Here is an 18282-nt window from a genome sequence, read left to right as displayed (position 1 = left end):
TTTGAAGCACAATAAAAATGTTGAATGCATTTGCAGGATACTGTTCGATGTACAGGTCTGCACACGTACTGTATTTGTCTGTCATATCACTTGTAGTATGGAAATAGCTCTCAAATTTACATAACAGCCTGAGACATAAAGTAGACGCAAAGCACTTGACGTAATATATTTAAGAGACGTTCGGATACAGTTTTCAAAGGTAAGAGATTCTGCATTAAGCTTCATTGTATAAGTATATATATAAGTTTGTCATCAAACACTTAACTTTAATATTCAGACTTACAGAAAGGATTCTCTCGGCAGGTGGTTTTGTGGTTGTGAACTCTTTCTAGATCAACATAATTGAAGGAATTAAGGTCTAATTTGGTTATTTTGCTTTGATTGTTTTGCTCTTTTCTGTCAACATGCAGCGTGATGGCTTACACGCAGGTAGAGTACACAATAATACACAATAATACACACGTTGTCCTGTAATGACGCCTTCACACGTGGGTTTAAGGCCGGGTTGGGATAATATTTAACAATTGACACTGTCTGTTAAATAGCATTTTGGAGAATTGATATTATATTAATCAAAGCAGAAATATATGTTAAATAATACAAATGAGTTGCTTTTTATTTGATTCAGGAGACATGTTTATATAAAAGAAATTGAGAGTTTTAAAAGTTTAATGAAGAGAAAAGTCCTTTTACTTTCACTAATGTTAAAGTAAAGTTTCCCTGAAAGGGGCATTAATGTAAATCTATTATTAAACTATCTACTGGAGATATTGCAGCTGCTGTACATCAACAGGTCTCTGCAGGATGGAGTGAGTATGCTTTAAGTTTTCATGATGGAAAACAAATAAGAGTCTGTTTGCAGGTATTGATTCTGGACGTCATTAAAACTGGATGTGCTTTCCATTCAGGAAGCACTCACTGCACCTGTAGGAACTGAATCATAATGTCCTGCATCATCGACTCAGTTTGCAAACGTCAAATGTTTAATTGGTGAAGTGGCTGAATCAGTGTTTCATAAATGTTAGAAGTTAGTATAGTTTGCTGATTTGTGTCTGGTGGATATTGTATATGTGAAGTGACATTCTCCATCTAAGAACACAGTGAAGATCCACCTTACGTTGAGAAAATAGTCCCACGGCTGCTCTCTGCTTCCATGCACACACTTGTTCAACATTAAGGCTGCAACTAAAGATTATTAAAGATAGAAAGTAGAAAGCTGCCATCACACGTTCCCAGAGCCCAAGTTTTAATACTCACCTGTGAGGAAGGAGGGCTACACAATATACCGTTGTCGTGGAAGACGGCGATATTGCACTCAGGGATTGTTTAAGTAAGTTGAAAGAACTTTATCTTATTGCACTTTCAATGTCACTTTATTGGTGCGTTTTGTGTTCAGGTTGGAAATAATTTCCTTTTTAGTTATTGCATATTTTCCTGATGTCGTGCAGTGAGAAGCTACAACCAGGGAGTTTATTTAGGCTTTTATCTTTAAATAATCTAAACAGTGAATCCATTCAAATCTTCCTGATTTAAGTTCTGCCCCTTTATTGTACAATCCTTCTCCACACCTGCTCCTCTGTGATCCGTGCAGATGTTATCTTCCCTGATCCACTGCGCGTGAGAGCAGATGTGTGCTTGTTTGAAAATGATCCCTGAGGCCATTCAGTTAGTATATTTATATGCATGTGGGTAAGTAGGTTAAGGAAACAACAAAGTCTCATTTTCTCCCCTCTCCTCCCCCATTACCTCATCCCACGCCTCTCTCCTTCCTCGCACCTCCTCCTGGTGACGCCAAACCGGAGGAAGAGGAGGAAGAGGAGGAGGTGTGCAGCAGCTTCAGCAGCAGGAAGCGTCCGCGCTCCTGCACAGATCGGCTATTTTGGACATTTTCTAAATCATATTTTCTGTAGATGTTTGAGTCGCTTGGACGAGGCTTTCCTGGACGTTGCTGCTCCACTGAATTATGAATGGAGAGTCTGCCGTTTGTTTTCGGAAGCACGCGCTATCCCCGGAACTGATTTGAATCAGTTTAATCGAATAATTGTGTAACCTCTTGGAGGAGATGAACAGCTGCGTGGTGAATTCCCCATCGCCAAGGAAGACATAAGAAGGCATTATTAAAGCGGGACGACACGGCGATGGTTGAGCGGGTTGACCGGTTTGATTCCAGATGAGGCAGGAGCGGCTCCCCGCCGCCGGCAGGAGGCCGAGGGCGGGCGCGAAGCAGCGGCAGCAGGGGTCGGGAGGGGTCGGTAACATCATCAGCAACGTCCTGAAGAAAAGAAACGGGATATCCAGGAGTGCACCGCGGCTGCTCTGCACCTTAGAGCCAGGTGACACTTAGGGAGCAGGCACTGCATCGTCAGCTCATGGTTTAGATTAGACTGGTAAAAAGAAGTATATTAGATTATCAAAAGGATGGCAGATGTATCATGGTTGTTAAGATATTATAGCCAGTATAAGCGCGTATTGTATATTATACCCTCAGAAAACCTGTTTTAAATGACTTGCTACTTGATGCAATTTTCCCCAAAAGACCCTGAAGGTGTCAGATGAGCTCATGTTCAACAACCTGGTTGAATAGCTAATCTTTGCACACAGGGCGGTGCAGTTTGGTCTCATATATCTAACAATGCATCACATCAATTACTGAGGAGGTGTCAGTTTTCACTTGTTATTGGTGGCTGGACGCTGCTCCTGCTGCAGATATGAAGTCAGCAAAAACATCCTGATGTCTCGATGCAGCTCTGCACACTTTTCACAAGTCATTTAAAGAAAATGGATGTTAGAAACCTGATGCTGTTAGTCTCTTTTTATAACAACGTGTATTTTGATTTGGGCTCCTCACCTTTTTCTTGTTTTGGTCCAATGTTTGGTTAGTCTGACGGCTAAAGCTACAAGAAATATAACATTTATTTGGATGAATGAAAGCCATAAATCTAGTGTTCATAAATCAAGTCAAGAGAGAATGGATGGCAAAGTATGTTTTTAATGTTAATGTGCTTAAAACACTTGACGACAGAACAAATCCATCCAGTTTATCTGATAACGTGGAGTCATTTGTACACCATCTACATCATAACAGCCCGACAGCTTTCATCTGGTTTATTCTTGATGAAATCAACTTAATGTGCACCCTACATCTTTATTATTTAGTATAACTATAGAGGTAATCCTCTGAGTTTTTCTCTGCCCAAATACTGAACATCTTGAAACAATTGAAACCTCTATCTTTATTCTTTCCTTCCTCCTCCCAGTAGTCTCTTCCATCCTCCACCTGGTTTAATTTAATTAAATTTCCCCTCTGGAGAGATTAAACTATCCCCTGTAATGCTGGAATGCAGCCTCTGGCCCTCACTAATGTTTCAGCCTTAGCTAAATACTCTTTTAGTATCAGCTGTGTGGTCTAATCTGTGACAGGGAAGTAGGAGGGTTTTCCGTGTTAATCCTCTCCCAAAACTGTGAGAGGAAATAAAGCGACGTTCATGCAGAATGGCGCAGGAAATAACGACAGAGGCGGACCAAGCAGGTTAAACACCCATTTTGTTTTTATGAGGTGCTTTTATTGTAGTGGAAGTTTTACTGTTCGTACTTTTCGTGCGATCGGCTGCCGTGTGAGCGACAGATCAGTCCTCCCCGAGGCTCTGCTGGAGGGAGTGGGGAGAGAAATGGCCGATGTTGGCTCAGAGCCGACACATGTCAGGACTTTTTCCTCTTAATTTCAGATCAAAGTTTCATTTCCGTTTGGTCTTCGGGAGGGTTTAGCCTACTAAATATTCTCTGAATAAGTCTGTGTGTGCGTGCTAAGAGATTGTAAATGATTTCCCAGAGAAGCGGAGATTGAAACGCGGGTTCAGCACCACGCGGAAGTGGACAGCGACTCTCCCGTGAAGCGCCTCAGAGCACCAAACTCCGTTCAAAAATCTAATGTTTTAATATGAAAACTGTAAATCCCTTGCTTTGTCTTATGATATCGTTTTAAAAAAGGGTAAACATACATTTCTATAGCACTTACAAAGCTTCCGGTGTTTGGTTCGTTTGTTTCTGATTTTGATCAGTTACCTAATGTCAGTGTACCGACCTTTATTTACATTCGTGGTAAAGTCTGCATCTATAACAAATAAGTGACTAGTATGTTATAGGTAACTATGTATAACGTGATATTGTGATACGTCACATTGTGGATTTGGCTGTAAAGGATTTTTATGTTTTTGTTCGTCGTAAACCTTATTTCTATAGAACCAAAAAAATAAGGTGTTTTTACTTTTAAACTCCGGTTTGGTTTGAATGTTTTCTAGACACATTTTAACATAATAAATTATTAGGGGAGGAATACAAATAAATAATAATAATAATAATGGAAAGGATAAATGCTTATTTTCTAATTTTATTATGGTTTGTGACATAATTAAAATGAACTTGCTGTCATGAATTTCCTTCAGCTATCATAGTAAAATATGATAACTATAGAATAGATGTTTTGTGCATCATTTTATGGATGACATCCTTTGCACAGAAACTTTAGAAACTTTGGGGTTGTTAACTTGTCCCATGGTATTCACCCAGATCTGGATGTAGACTAGTCTGACCTTCGGGTGTCTCGTGTTTGTTTGTTTGTTTGTTTGTTTGTAGGAGTTGACACGAGACTGAAGTTTACCATCGAACCATTGCTGGGAAAAAATGGATTCCAGCAGGTAATAAAATATGCTACAACCAATAAATATTCAACATGATGCTGTTTCTTTACTGCTTTTAGCTGTTGATCTAATGTTGTGTGTGTGTGTGTGTGTGTGTGTGTGTGTGTGTGTGTGTGTGTGTGTGTGTGTGTGTGTGTGTGTGTGTGTGTGTGTGTGTGTGTGTGTGTGTGTGTGTGTGTGTGTGTGTGTGTACATGTGTATTAATATGCATTTTAGTTTGTGAGTGGCTGTGATAATGCTGACTTTTAAAGAACTGAGGCTTTTTCTCTTAAAGGGATAGTTCAGATAGTTTGAAGTGGGGTTGTGTGAGGTACTTATCCAGAGTCAGTGTATACAGTAGATGGGCATCAACACGCCCCCAGTTTAGAGAAACAGACAGGAGTACCAGCAGGAAGCAAAGCAATGTACTGCTGTGGACGGGGGCAACAGACAAACTTCAATCTATCAAACAAATCAATATCAGTTTAAGTGCACGCTATTTTTAGGATATTTTCACTGCTTTACCTTGACGTCAGACAGCCTTTTCTGACGGGGAATTAAAGCCGTTCTTCAAAGACACCAGACTCCATTGACAAAAACAGTCATTTTACCTCACAGCATATGCAAGTTGCTGGTCTACCGCTGCTTCGATTGTTTGTTTGTTTTGTGTTATTGTGCAACTTTGGTTCCATTAAAACACTCAATTCACACAATAACACAAACTAACTAACCGAGCGAGGCAGCGATAGACCGGCAGCTCCCGTGTCCTGAGAGATAAAATGACTGTTTTTGTCAAATGAGTCTGGTGGCTTTGAAGAGAGCATACATAACGGCTTCAGTTCCCCGTCAGGAAGAGCTCTCTGACTTCGAGTTAAAGTGAAAATATTCTAAATACAGCGTAAAACTCCAACGGATATGGATTTCTTTCTTTTAGGAGGCTGAAATACATTTTGCTGCCGCCCCCGTCCGCAGCAGCACATTGCTGCGCTGGGACTCCTGTCTGTTTCTCCAAACAAACACTATACATGAAGTATTAATACTGTAGTTCTGGTTTGCAGTGTCCTCAGCGCTGGGTAATTAAAATGCTAAATAAAACAGCGTGTGTTTTCTTCCCCACAGTGGTACGACGCACTTAAATCAGTGGCGAGGCTCCCTACTGGGTTACCAAAGGAATGGAGGAAGAGGGTATGTAACTTAAACTAAGTGTAACATATGGTATTGTTGGCAAGTGAAATGCTCACTGAGCTACACATGGAATGAAAATGTAAGTAGTAGATTATTAGTTCAGTAAACTGTGAGTATGAATATGTTCTATATAAAAACATTATTTATCTTCGTCTGTTTTGAACTCGGAGGGTATTTAGTCAAATAAAGTGATGACTCAGTTGTGCTATTACAAGAAAAGTGTGTTTTCCATATTATTGCCAACCTGCAAAGCGGAGTTTCACAGTGTTGAGGGTCCGCAGAGTCTGAACGAACAACGTGCAGAGGCACTTTGTCTACAGTGCTCCTTTCATCTCACACCATAACTTCATCTCTCGGGAGGCGAGAGCAGAGACTTTCATCATGTCAGGGGAGAGGAACAATGACATCTTGTTTTCTTTCCTGAACTTGCTAAACAAAAGGAATCACTGTGAACAAGGCACCTCTTACACGAGAACATATTTCCTGATATTTGATATCAGTTTGAAGTTTAGTTCAGCTGTTGATATTATTCTAGTATTAATATGGTTCTTTGTGCGTCTGCGACTGTTGTCTTTCTGCAGGTTTGGCTAACGCTAGCAGACCAGTACCTCCACAGTATCTCTATTGACTGGGAGAAGACGCTTCGCTTCGCCTTCAACGAGCGCAGCAACCCTGATGACGACTCCCTCGGCATCCAAATCGTCAAGGTAACCAGAGAGTATTGTTATGTCGGGGGTTGGCGTTGAGAGGAATGTTACTCACTGTGGTTTTCACTGCAATATATAAAAGTCCTGCACCTCTATGGAAACAGCACAATCGAGGCCAAGATGTCTCTTTTGTGCAGAACAACACAAATGTAAAGCCTTTACAAGAATTGGAGAAAATGTTGCAAACACTGAAAAGAAATGGAGGAACTATTTACATTTGTACAACCTCTCTCGTCTCTGCTCTTTGAAGTCGGCGTGCAGTTCAGTGTTTGTCGTGTGACCGTTGGTCTCAGCAGAGTCACTCTCATTACTTCTACATTTAAGATGGACAAGATGGCATGAGCATATCCTACACATGAGAGGAAGAGCAGTGTCCGGTAGAGGATGTTTGCTTCTGCCTGTGCGTCAGAGAAAGGGAGGACTGCATCATGGAAACAGCTCCTTTCTATTTCTCAGTGACTCACAGATTCAACAGAGTAATGGATGTGACGAGAAGTAGACGATCGGACCTTGCCCTGTTGATGGAAACAGCCTCTGTCCTAAATGCATGAAACTCTCTTTCAATCATCCAGTTAATGCGCTGACTCATAATAAAATAATCCATACTATACATCCTTCTAATGTCCAGGACCTGCACAGGACAGGCTGCAGTTCCTACTGCGGCCAGGAGGGGGAGCAGGACCGGGTGGTGCTGAAGAGGGTGCTGCTGGCGTACGCCCGCTGGAATAAAAGTGTGGGCTACTGCCAAGGATTCAACGTGCTGGCTGCACTAATACTGGAGGTCACAGAGGGCCACGAGAGCGACGCACTTAAGGTACGCAGACCGAGAGAACATGAGTGACCTTGTGATGTGTGGAAAAGGGGGAATCTTTATATCGTCAATGGATTATAACGGCTTCTCCGCTCTTCTGTATTCAGGTGATGATCTACCTGATTGACAAAGTGCTGCCTGAGAGTTATTTTGCCAACAACCTGCGAGCATTGTCAGGTAAACACAACGACACAAACAGGCTGATTCATACAGTAACAACGTCGGCACATAATTAATATCCATCATTGTGTATAAAAATACACAGAATATGAGGAGCGTACAAAATATCTGCGATCTAGAACTAGAATAGAAAGTATTTTTTTAAGCAAGAATGCAACAAATAATTCAATCTGTTCATTCTGGCTTCTCAAATTTAATTATTTGTTGGATTTCTTGCTAGTTAATTGAATAAATTTGGGATTTCTGACATTTTATAGTCCAGAAATAATTAAATAATAAAGAAACTAAGTATCTGATGGTCTGGAACATGTCAGTATCTGATGGTCTGGAACATGTCAGTATCTGATGGTCTGGAACATGTCAGTATCTGATGGTCTAGAACATGTCAGTATCTGATGGTCTAGGAACATGTCAGTATCTGATGGTCTAGGAACATGTCAGTATCTGATGGTCTGGAACATGTCAGTATCTGATGGTCTGGAACATGTCAGTATCTGATGGTCTGGAACATGTCAGTATCTGATGGTCTAGAACATGTCAGTATCTGATGGTCTGGAACATGTCAGTATCTGATGGTCTGGAACATGTCAGTATCTGATGGTCTGGAACATGTCAGTATCTGATGGTCTGGAACATGTCAGTATCTGATGGTCTGGAACATGTCAGTATCTGATGGTCTGGAACATGTCAGTATCTGATGGTCTGGAACATGTCAGTATCTGATGGTCTGGAACATGTCAGTATCTGATGGTCTGGAACATGTCAGTATCTGATGGTCTGGAACATGTCAGTATCTGATGGTCTGGAACATGTCAGTATCTGATGGTCTGGAACATGTCAGTATCTGATGGTCTGGAACATGTCAGTATCTGATGGTCTGGAACATGTCAGTATCTGATGGTCTGGAACATGTCAGTATCTGATGGTCTGGAACATGTCATGGTCTGGAACATGTCAGTATCTGATGGTCTAGAACATGTCAGTATCTGATGGTCTAGAACATGTCAGTATTTGATGGTCTAGAACATGTCAGTCAGTATCTGATGGTCTGGAACATGTCAGTATCTGATGGTCTGGAACATGTCAGTATCTGATGGTCTGGAACATGTCAGTATCTGATGGTCTGGAACATGTCAGTATCTGATGGTCTAGAACATGTCAGTATCTGATGGTCTGGAACATGTCAGTATCTGATGGTCTGGAACATGTCAGTATCTGATGGTCTGGAACATGTCAGTATCTGATGGTCATTTAACAAAACAGACATTAATACATTTACAGCGTCAATGAGAATAAGATAATGTATCTAACGATTGTAATCTGTTTCTTCTGCAGTGGACATGGCGGTGTTCAGAGACCTGCTGCGCCTAAAGCTGCCCCGACTGTCGCAGCATCTCCACCAGCTGCAGAAAGCTGCCAACAGAGAGGCCGGAGGTACACATCTGTGTGTGTGTGTGTGTGTGTGTGTTCAATGCTACGTGGTTTATATATTCAGGCCCGACAGCATGCAAAGCTGCGAGTGTTTTCACCCATAATAACAAACGTATGTTGTCTCTCAGGCAGCTACGAGCCTCCGTTGACCAACGTGTTCACGATGCAGTGGTTCCTCACCATGTTCGCCACCTGCCTGCCAGCGCCCACCGTGCTGAAGATCTGGGACTCTGTTTTCTTCGAGGGTTCAGAGGTGCTGTTTCGAGTCGCCCTCGCCATCTGGGAGAGACTGGGAGAGTGAGTGCACCGTTACAGAAATTCAGAGTAATGCTAAATCTACATCTATAATTACATTGTACAAGAGCTCAAATGAGTACACTACTAATACTACAACTTCAGCTACTACTAATGCTAAAGTGCCAGGATGTAGAATGAGTCAACCAGTGGTGAATATATTCAAATGTCACTGAATGGCCCAAATCTACATGTTTAATGTTGACAGTAACCCTGATTGTTGGAAAACTAAACCTTTTTGTTGCTTCCTGGTTCTTGCATCTCTTCCTCCCCACCTGTCTCCCTCTTCTCATCTCGTATACGCCGCTCGTCTTCCTCCCTCCGTCTCCAGGAGGATCGAGTACTGTCACTCAGCGGACGAGTTTTACAGCACGATGGGTTGCCTCACTCAGGAGATGCTGGAGAACAACCTCATCGATCCTCCTGAACTCATGCAGGTACGAGATAAACGAAAGAGCTCGCGCATCTTTAACCTCTTTAGTGACGTCGTTAACTGACATGCTGACGTTCTTTACAGGAGGTTTACTCCATGGCCGTGTTTCCTTTCCCTCAACTGGCTGAGCTGAGAGAGAAATACACCTACAACATCACTCCGTTCCCCACTTCAGTCAAATCCAGTGGAAGGTTAGTGGCTGTAATGCAAATGTATAGTCGGTGCATGCAAGTCACAAAACACGAGGAAAGAAAAAGAAATATATATATAATTATTACTATATATATATATATATATATATATATATATATATATATATATATATATATATATATATATATATATATATATATATATATATAATATATATATATATATATCTATATATATATATATATATATATATATATATATATATATATATATATATATATATATATATATATATATATAAAAAAATCTAAATCTATAATCAAGATGGTGTTGGTGGGAACATGTTAGTGTGGCAGCCGTGATGATGTCATTGTCTTGTTCCAGTGGCGGTCTGGGCAGCTGGGAGAGCGATGACGACGCCGACATGGACGATGAAGACTCGGTGGTGACGGCGCTCGGCTGCCTCGGTCCCCTGGGCGGCCTGCTGGCCCCCGAGCTGCAGAGATACCACAAACATCTCAAGGTCAGTGCAGTTTCTAACACGGAAGACTGCAGCCAAGTGGCTCCACATACAAACTGCCGTCCCAGATCCTCATAGTCTCTGATCCGCTTCCTTCAGACTAATGCACACTTCCTCCTCTCGTCCAAAGATGGACAGAAGGCAAACGTCCTGAGGGATGTAGTGGAAGACATTTGTGTCTCTCCTCAGAGACATTTAACTTCAGAGATAAATTAGTGTTTAATTTCAGATCTCAGCATTACTTCAGTCTGCACAGCCTCAGTCATGGATCATATTTCAAGACACTTTTGGTCTTTTTAAATATAAACTTCGCCGCCCCAAAGCATCAAGAGGCTTTGTTATGTGGCACAGCTGATCTTGATTAAACTGTGAGCTTTAAAAGCCTTTATTGGATTGGATTTTGTCTTATTTGTGTATTTTCCTGGAATGCTTCTTTCCGCTTTTTGCACCAAAGCCCTTTCCTCTAATCTTTTGAATCTTTTTAATTTCCTCCGTCAATCTCGTCTGATTTATTTCACGACTGTAGTCGAAATAATGTTCGACATTGTCGGGTAAAAAGGAACACGACATCATCAGTGTCTCTTCTCGGTTCTACCTCCAGACCAGCGAGGCGAGCAGGGGAACATCGCAGAGCTGAGCCCGGGAGCGGTGGGAGCTGCAGGGGGAGGAGGTGGAGGAGGTGGAGGAGGTGGTGCCAGGGCGGAGCATCAAGCAGCAATCAACAGCATGATGATGGAGAGAATGAGCACCGACATCTACGCCCTGAAGAAGCAATATACACGCATCAAAAGGCGGCAGCAGCAACAGGCTATGCAGCTCTACATACGCACAGGTGAGGAAGAGTAACAACATTCTCACAACTACAAACACCTTTTCTGTGCATTGTTTTCACTTTAGTGTCAATAAGCTGCAGCAAGATGAGTTAATTTTCCTTTTTTATTGTACATTTTAATAATGTTTCATTACATAAATAATATACAGATTTATATTTATTACATTTCTTATATTAAACAGATAAATGCACATTAAAATCACCATATTAAAAACATAGTTTAGCATGTAATTATGCTGCAACATGCTTTAGGATATAGTAACTTTAGAGACATTGTCCTTAATAATCTGTATTGTTTAAATCCAGGATTTTAAAACCGAACGTTGCAGTAAGTGTGCAGAATTAAATAATGTCCCAAACCTGAACATACTCTGAGAAACACAAACACTGCTGAGGCCATACCCGGGTGAAGGACAGAAAGTGGTGCACGCAGCAGAAAGGTAGATGTTTGACGATGATGTGTGACTCGCAGGACCCGGACCTGAAGTGGCCACAAGTCCTGGGGTTCTGCAGGAACGTCCCGACACACACGGCGACAGTACCGACCAACACGCTGACGGTACAGCTGTCGAAACTAATCTGCTACTGGGTGTTCTGGTGCTGATTTTAAGGCTCTTTAATGATTAACTCACCAGGGAAATAATCCTCTCCAGGATGTAAAACCATAAACACACTCTGACTAAATCAGGTTTTGGGTTTTTCTAGCTTGAATACTGTAATGCTCTCAAAGCGCCAGAGGATGCATACGGTGTGTGTGAATGTAATGCATGTGTAGAGCGCTGTAGACTCTGTGTGGCATTTTGAGAGCATTTTGTAAACAAGCACTACACGCTGCTTTAATTAAATGTATATAATGTTTGTGGGAGCGCCTGGGACAGCTGGTGATGGGTTTGTTCTTTCTGCAGATGGTATATAAGTCAGTAAACTGTACGAAATATTTCTTTGGAGACGCCTGTCACTACTGTACACAAGACAAGTCACCGGATGCATGAATCAACTTTCTTATAACTTAATTTAAAATGTCAGACAATTACAGTTAATATACATATAAAATATATATAACAAATAGTATTTCTACACTGCATTACTACTTTTATTTAAGTAAAAGATCTGAGAGCTATGTTTCATTTAACAAAACACATCCTGAAGGTATGTTCTGGTCCCATCGCCAACATCATGTGAACAACCTCGACTTCCTTCTGTCTGTCGCTCCTCCCAAGTCCTGCTGACATACTGTACACCTGCTGAAACGAAAGTTATCATCTTTTAGGAAGCCATGTTTATTTTAACATTGTAAAATACAGTTTATTACTGTACATATTATTTAATATTGGAGAATGAATGTGTAGTGGTCCAACACACTATCTCATTCTGTGATCAATCCTGCAGAAGTAATAGTTTGGCGCCCTCTGGTGTCTGATGTCGCTCCTACAGCTGACTGCCGACCAGAAACAGAAGCAATCTGACGTGTGTATATATGACGTATATATATATGTATGTATGTATATATATGCATGTGTGTGTGTATATATATATATATATATATATATATATATATATATATATATATATATATATATATATATATATATATATATATATATATATATATATATATATATATATTATATATATATATATATATATATATATCTATTATATATATATATATATATATTATATATATATATATATATATATATATATATATATATATATATATATATATAAATAAATAAATAAAAATAATAGTTTTATGGAAGTTTATTTTGACACAGGCATTTTTATTCTCTCAGGACATCAGAGAAACATTTTAAGAATAAGGCACTATGTTTAATTTAGGTAACAAACAACTCATTAGCTTCTTCTGATGAACTGAAGTGACAGTGAAACTCACTTCGCTGTAACTTTACTTCCAGACAAATGTATCTCACTGTGGGTTCAAATGTCAGCATACAAATTCACTTACACTCATGAAACAACTGTTTTCATGTGTTTTTGTGACGGTCCTGTTTCCTTTCACCTCCCCTCCAGACAAGTGCCCCGCCACCCGTGTCCTGCCCTCCCAACTGAACCCTTCCAGCACCGTAATCAACCACCTCCTTCTGGGTCGGAAGCCACGCGGAGATCCCCGGGGCTCCAGACCCACCTACCCAAGCACATCCACCCTACCAGGGTCCAGACCTGCTTCTCTGTCCCAGAGTCAGGGCTCCCCGGCCAGCCAGCGCTGTGGCTCGCTGCTCTCTACTAGTACTGGATCTCCAGGGAGCTCTGGAGGCGGCGCGGGGTCTCCCTGGCGTGCTCATGTCCGGGTACATCGAAGGAATGTAGCCAGGGCCCGAGCACAGCTGGGCTTTGGAGATGAGGAGGAAAGGGAAGATGAGGAGGAGGAGGAGGAAGAAGGATCGGTTATATTTGAGAGTGAAGAGGAGAGGAAGGTTGAGGAAGATGCGAGAGATGATGATGAGGAGCAGAAACAGGGCAGTGACTCCGCTGTGTCTCCTCCTCTCTCGACGGAGTGTGAAGATGAACCGCAGGAGGCAGATGAGACAGAAGTCTTAGAGGTGGTGGTGCAGCTTAGCTCCCTGGATCTAGAGGACGAATCAACTCTGACCTCCCCCAACGACGCAGACACACAACCCCCAGTACCGCAGTCTAAACCTGCCCCCCAGGTTCCTCTTCTGCCTCCTCCACCGCCCACAAACAGACACAAAGAGTCTGATTCCTCTGAAAGAACATCTGACGAACACTTTTCCTCCATCGTTTTACGTCCACCTCACCACTTTAACTCCTCCCCCTCCCGCCTGAGTCCGTCACCCTCTCCGGTCCCTACATCGGCTTCTCTAGCTCCGTCCTGCTCGTCCTCTCCTACGCCACCCTCCACCCCAACGCCAAGCACCACATCCTGCCTTCCTTCGTCCCAATCAGCTAACGACTTCTCCTCTCTTGCCGCGTCCTTTTACAAAACGTCCTCCCCCTCCACTCCCTCGCTCTCCTCTATCGCCTCATCGTCCAGATCTCATTTATCCTCCTCCCCGTCAACCCCAGCGTTGTCGTCCACCCCCAAGCAGCCGGTCTATTCCCCGTTCCCGAGCGTTAAGCAGCCCAGGAAGTCGGCGGCAGCCAGAAATCTTGGTCTCTATGGTCCTACATCCAGAACGCCCACAGTACACTTCCCTCAGCTCAGCCGCAACCTCAACCGCAGTAGCGCTGCGGGCACCACCGGGAGCCGATGAAGATATGAAATATCTAACTACACCTTGTTGCCTCCTGCGTATCAAGAGATAACCCACATCTTATCTGAAGGAGGTTGAAAGTTGTAGAAATGTAAAGTTCAGACGCCTGCGGCTCGATTATGGATGTTAAAATGTGAAGATTGTAGTTCACCTGATAAAGGGGTCATCCTGAAATCTATTACAGACACACGTTTAAGAAGTAGTTGACCATTAATTGTGAAGAAAGCTTCTTCTTATTATTTCAACCGCGTTAGTACCGCACATCTGAGGAGCGTCCAGGACCGTCACCGTGTCGAGACCTTCGCAGTGACCGACTGGCCAAGACGAACTCGTAGGGGTAACATGATGACGTACCTTCTTACACAACAGCCATCCAGTTGTTTCTATGCCAAGTATTTAAAATAAATACCTAATTGCTGTAAATGAAGAATAATAAAACATAAAGTGTGTGCCCCCCCCCCCCCCCCCCAAAGAAACTCCAGATCTTAAGATGTTTGATAAAGCAAAATGTTTTCTTTATTCTCTGTCTGTAACTGTTGAACACGAGGCATGTAATATCTGTCAGTAATGAAGTAAGTGGGAATGTTATTCTGTGTTCACATAAAATAAACCTGCACAACATTTAAAAGGAGACGTTGATTCTTAGTATATTATAAATTATGTTCGTACAACCGCACTGAAAGAACTCTTACTTTGAAACCTAACAGAAAGCATCGCAACATGTCGTGTTCTGGAGAAGCAACATCCTGCTCACGTTGTTGGAATATAGACATTAAAACAAAGCTCTCAATCTACCGGTCGATCTTCGTTCCTCCCCTCACCTGTGGTCATGAAGGGTCATGACCGAAAGAACGAGATCACGGGTACAAGCGGTCGAAATGTGTTTCCTCAGACGGGTGGCGTCTCCCTTAGAGATAGGGTGAGAAGCTCAGCCATCAGGAGAGACTCGGAGTAGAGCCGCTGCTCCTTTACGTTGAAAGGATCCAGTTGAGGTGGTTCATCTAGTAAGGAGCCACCTGGGCGCCTCCCTAGGGAGGTGTTCCAGGCACGTCCAGCTGGGAGGAGACCCCGGGGAAGACCCAGGACTCGGTGGAGAGATTATATCTCCTCACTGGGAACGCCTCAGGACCCCCCAGTCAGAGCTGGAGGATGTGGCCCGGAGAAGGGAAGATTGGGGTCCTTACTGGAGCGGCTGCTGCCCCCGCGACCCGACCCCGGATAAGAGGTAGATGGATGAATGGATGGTAAAACAAAGAAAAAATACAATACGAGTAAATAAGATTAGAAAAGAAGCTGTGTTGTAATTGAGACCAAGTGAGCAAATTCATAATTACGAGCCAAACTTTGCTTCTGATAATATTTATTACTGTTTTGAATATTTCCAGATTGCACAAAGATACGACCCAAATATTCAGTTTGTTGTACAACGACTATTTTTAACCGGTTTTATAAGTTAATAAAGCAAACGATTGTAGCTGGAAGTGACGACACATGAACACAATACAAATATAAAGAATCATTAGTTAAAAGTTTTAATATTCAGTAAAGTTTGAACCCAAGTGAATCTGATAATTGTGTATTTTTGCAGCCCGTCCAAGTCCAGCAGCAAACCTTATCTGTATATACTGTACATGTTATATCGTTTATAATAATTCAATCATTCATTGAAAGGTCATTTTCTAATTAAATAATCCCTTTTCTAAATTAATAAAACATGCGTACTAACTAAATTCTTCTTGAAATCAATTAATCAATCATTTGCTAAGTTTTCATTCATTTTCATTTATAGTTCATGCAAATTAAATAAACGGTATATTCATCATTATAAATATTATTTATTTCAATTCGTTTACATTTCATTTGTCAACAAGTGTCTCCAGCAGAGAGAAGAGTCTCTCCCTGCTCTCCATCCTCTCCTTGCTCTCCATCCTCTCCTTGCTCTCCATCCTCTCCCTGCTCTCCATCCTCTCCCTGCTCTCATCCTCTCCTTGCTCTCCATCCTCTCCCTGCTCTCCATCCCTGCTCCACTGCTCTCCATCATATATATAATATATATATATATATTATATATATATTATATATATATATAAATAGATAATATAATATATATTATATATATAAATATATATACACCATATATATATATATATATATATAATACACATATATATATATAATATATATACACATAGTATATATTATAATATATACACATATATATATATATACACATATATATAAAATATATATATAATATTATCTCTATATACACATATATATATATATATATATATATATAGATACACATAGATATATATATACACATATATATATATGAACCACATATATAGATAGTATATATAGATATACACATATAGAGATAATATATATAATACACATATATATATATATATATATATATATATTACACATATATATATATATATACACATATATATATATATATATATATATATATAGGTGTTGTATATATATATCTATGTGTCGTATGTATCTCTAGATATATATATATATATATATACTATTATATTGATCATGTATATAGATATGTATATATATGGATATGTAGTATATATATGTATATATAGGTATATATAGATATATAGGGATATGTATATATCAGGTAGATATAGGTTATAGATATATGAGATATAGATATATATATATATATGTATTATACTATATAGTATCTATATATATATATATATAATATATGTATATGTCATAGTATGTATAGATATATGTCTCATATATCGTATTATGTATATATATATGCTATATATGTATATATAATATGTATATATATCTATGTATGTATATATATATATCATATATGTATAGATGTATATATATATGTTATATATATATATGTATATATATATATGTCTGTATATTCATATAGTATAATATAGCTATATGTATATATATAATGTATATATATATATGTATCATATATACAATATATACCATATATATATATATATATAACATTTATATCGGGCTGTCAATATATCAGATTTCATACATAATTATCGTGGCATAATTAATACAGGTGATCAGCCTGTTGGTCCGGCCCTCCACAACAGTCCCAGTTTCTCATGGGGCCCTCTGCTAAAATGAATTGCCCCCCCCTGACTTAAAGGATTTCACCTATTTGAAGCGATTGTACTTACAAGATCCTTGCTGTTCGGAGTTGTATCTTCTTCTTTGTTCTGCTGATACTCACTAAACCACAGGAATACTGTAATCTGATGACACCAACATGGTTACCGTTCATGATTTTAGTTTCGCATAAAATAGCAGATTTGTGTGTGTGTGTGTGTGTGTGTGTGTGTGTGTGTGTGTGTGTGTGTGTGTGTGTGTGTGTGTGTGTGTGTGTGTGTGTGTGTCATGTTAAAGGGAAGTGATGCCACATACTAAGTCACATACCAAATGATTGTTGATTAATGGGAATTGGTTTGACGTCAACGTCGGGCACTTTACTCCAAATAAAGAAATACTCCAAAGAAGGAGAAGTGGCTCAAGTTGGTTTCCTGTTTTAAACGCAATGTGTAGTATTATTAAATATGTGTAGTATTATTAAATATGTGTAGTATTATTACAAGCCTTGTGTTGGTGCCATTAAAATCAGTCAGCAGTTGTAAAAGGAAACTTAACTATCAGTCATTTTGTCTTTCAGTCTTAATTTAATGAGTTACTCTGTTTCCTGTGTTATTAGTTAAAGCGTTATGTTAAGTGGAAAAACTGAGCTGGCTCTCCTTCCTGTCTTCACCTCTACTCTCGGTGCGTCTATATCTACGTCT

The 18282-nt window shown here is 40.3% G+C and overlaps 1 protein-coding gene across 4 annotated transcripts in view; it reads left to right on the top strand.

Moving 5' to 3' along the window:
- The window catches only part of tbc1d30 (TBC1 domain family, member 30), a 19022-nt gene extending 3933 nt beyond the window's left edge, over window positions 1-15089 (top strand). Inside the window, exons 1-14 of one of the 4 annotated variants that reach the window (XM_029461849.1) lie at window positions 1816-2333; window positions 4633-4694; window positions 5796-5861; window positions 6443-6568; window positions 7197-7382; window positions 7487-7556; window positions 8895-8993; window positions 9119-9287; window positions 9616-9721; window positions 9802-9908; window positions 10255-10392; window positions 10990-11222; window positions 11695-11781; window positions 13257-15089. In XM_029461849.1, coding sequence (XP_029317709.1) covers window positions 2171-2333; window positions 4633-4694; window positions 5796-5861; window positions 6443-6568; window positions 7197-7382; window positions 7487-7556; window positions 8895-8993; window positions 9119-9287; window positions 9616-9721; window positions 9802-9908; window positions 10255-10392; window positions 10990-11222; window positions 11695-11781; window positions 13257-14458 — 2814 coding nt within the window. In that variant the 5' untranslated portion in view covers window positions 1816-2170 and the 3' untranslated portion in view covers window positions 14459-15089. Of the gene's footprint in view, window positions 1-1815; window positions 2334-4632; window positions 4695-5795; window positions 5862-6442; window positions 6569-7196; window positions 7383-7486; window positions 7557-8894; window positions 8994-9118; window positions 9288-9615; window positions 9722-9801; window positions 9909-10254; window positions 10393-10989; window positions 11223-11694; window positions 11782-13256 lie in introns of those variants that run through there. The other 3 variants (XM_029461847.1, XM_029461851.1, XM_029461848.1) reach the window with 3 other exon arrangements.
- The last annotated feature ends 3193 nt before the right edge of the window (window positions 15090-18282 follow it).

Source organism: Cottoperca gobio, chromosome 23 (assembly GCF_900634415.1).
Source record: "Cottoperca gobio chromosome 23, fCotGob3.1, whole genome shotgun sequence".
NCBI lineage: Eukaryota > Metazoa > Chordata > Actinopteri > Perciformes > Bovichtidae > Cottoperca > Cottoperca gobio.
The sequence above is the reverse complement of the archived record's forward strand: the minus strand, read 5'-3'. Positions and strand labels throughout refer to the sequence as shown.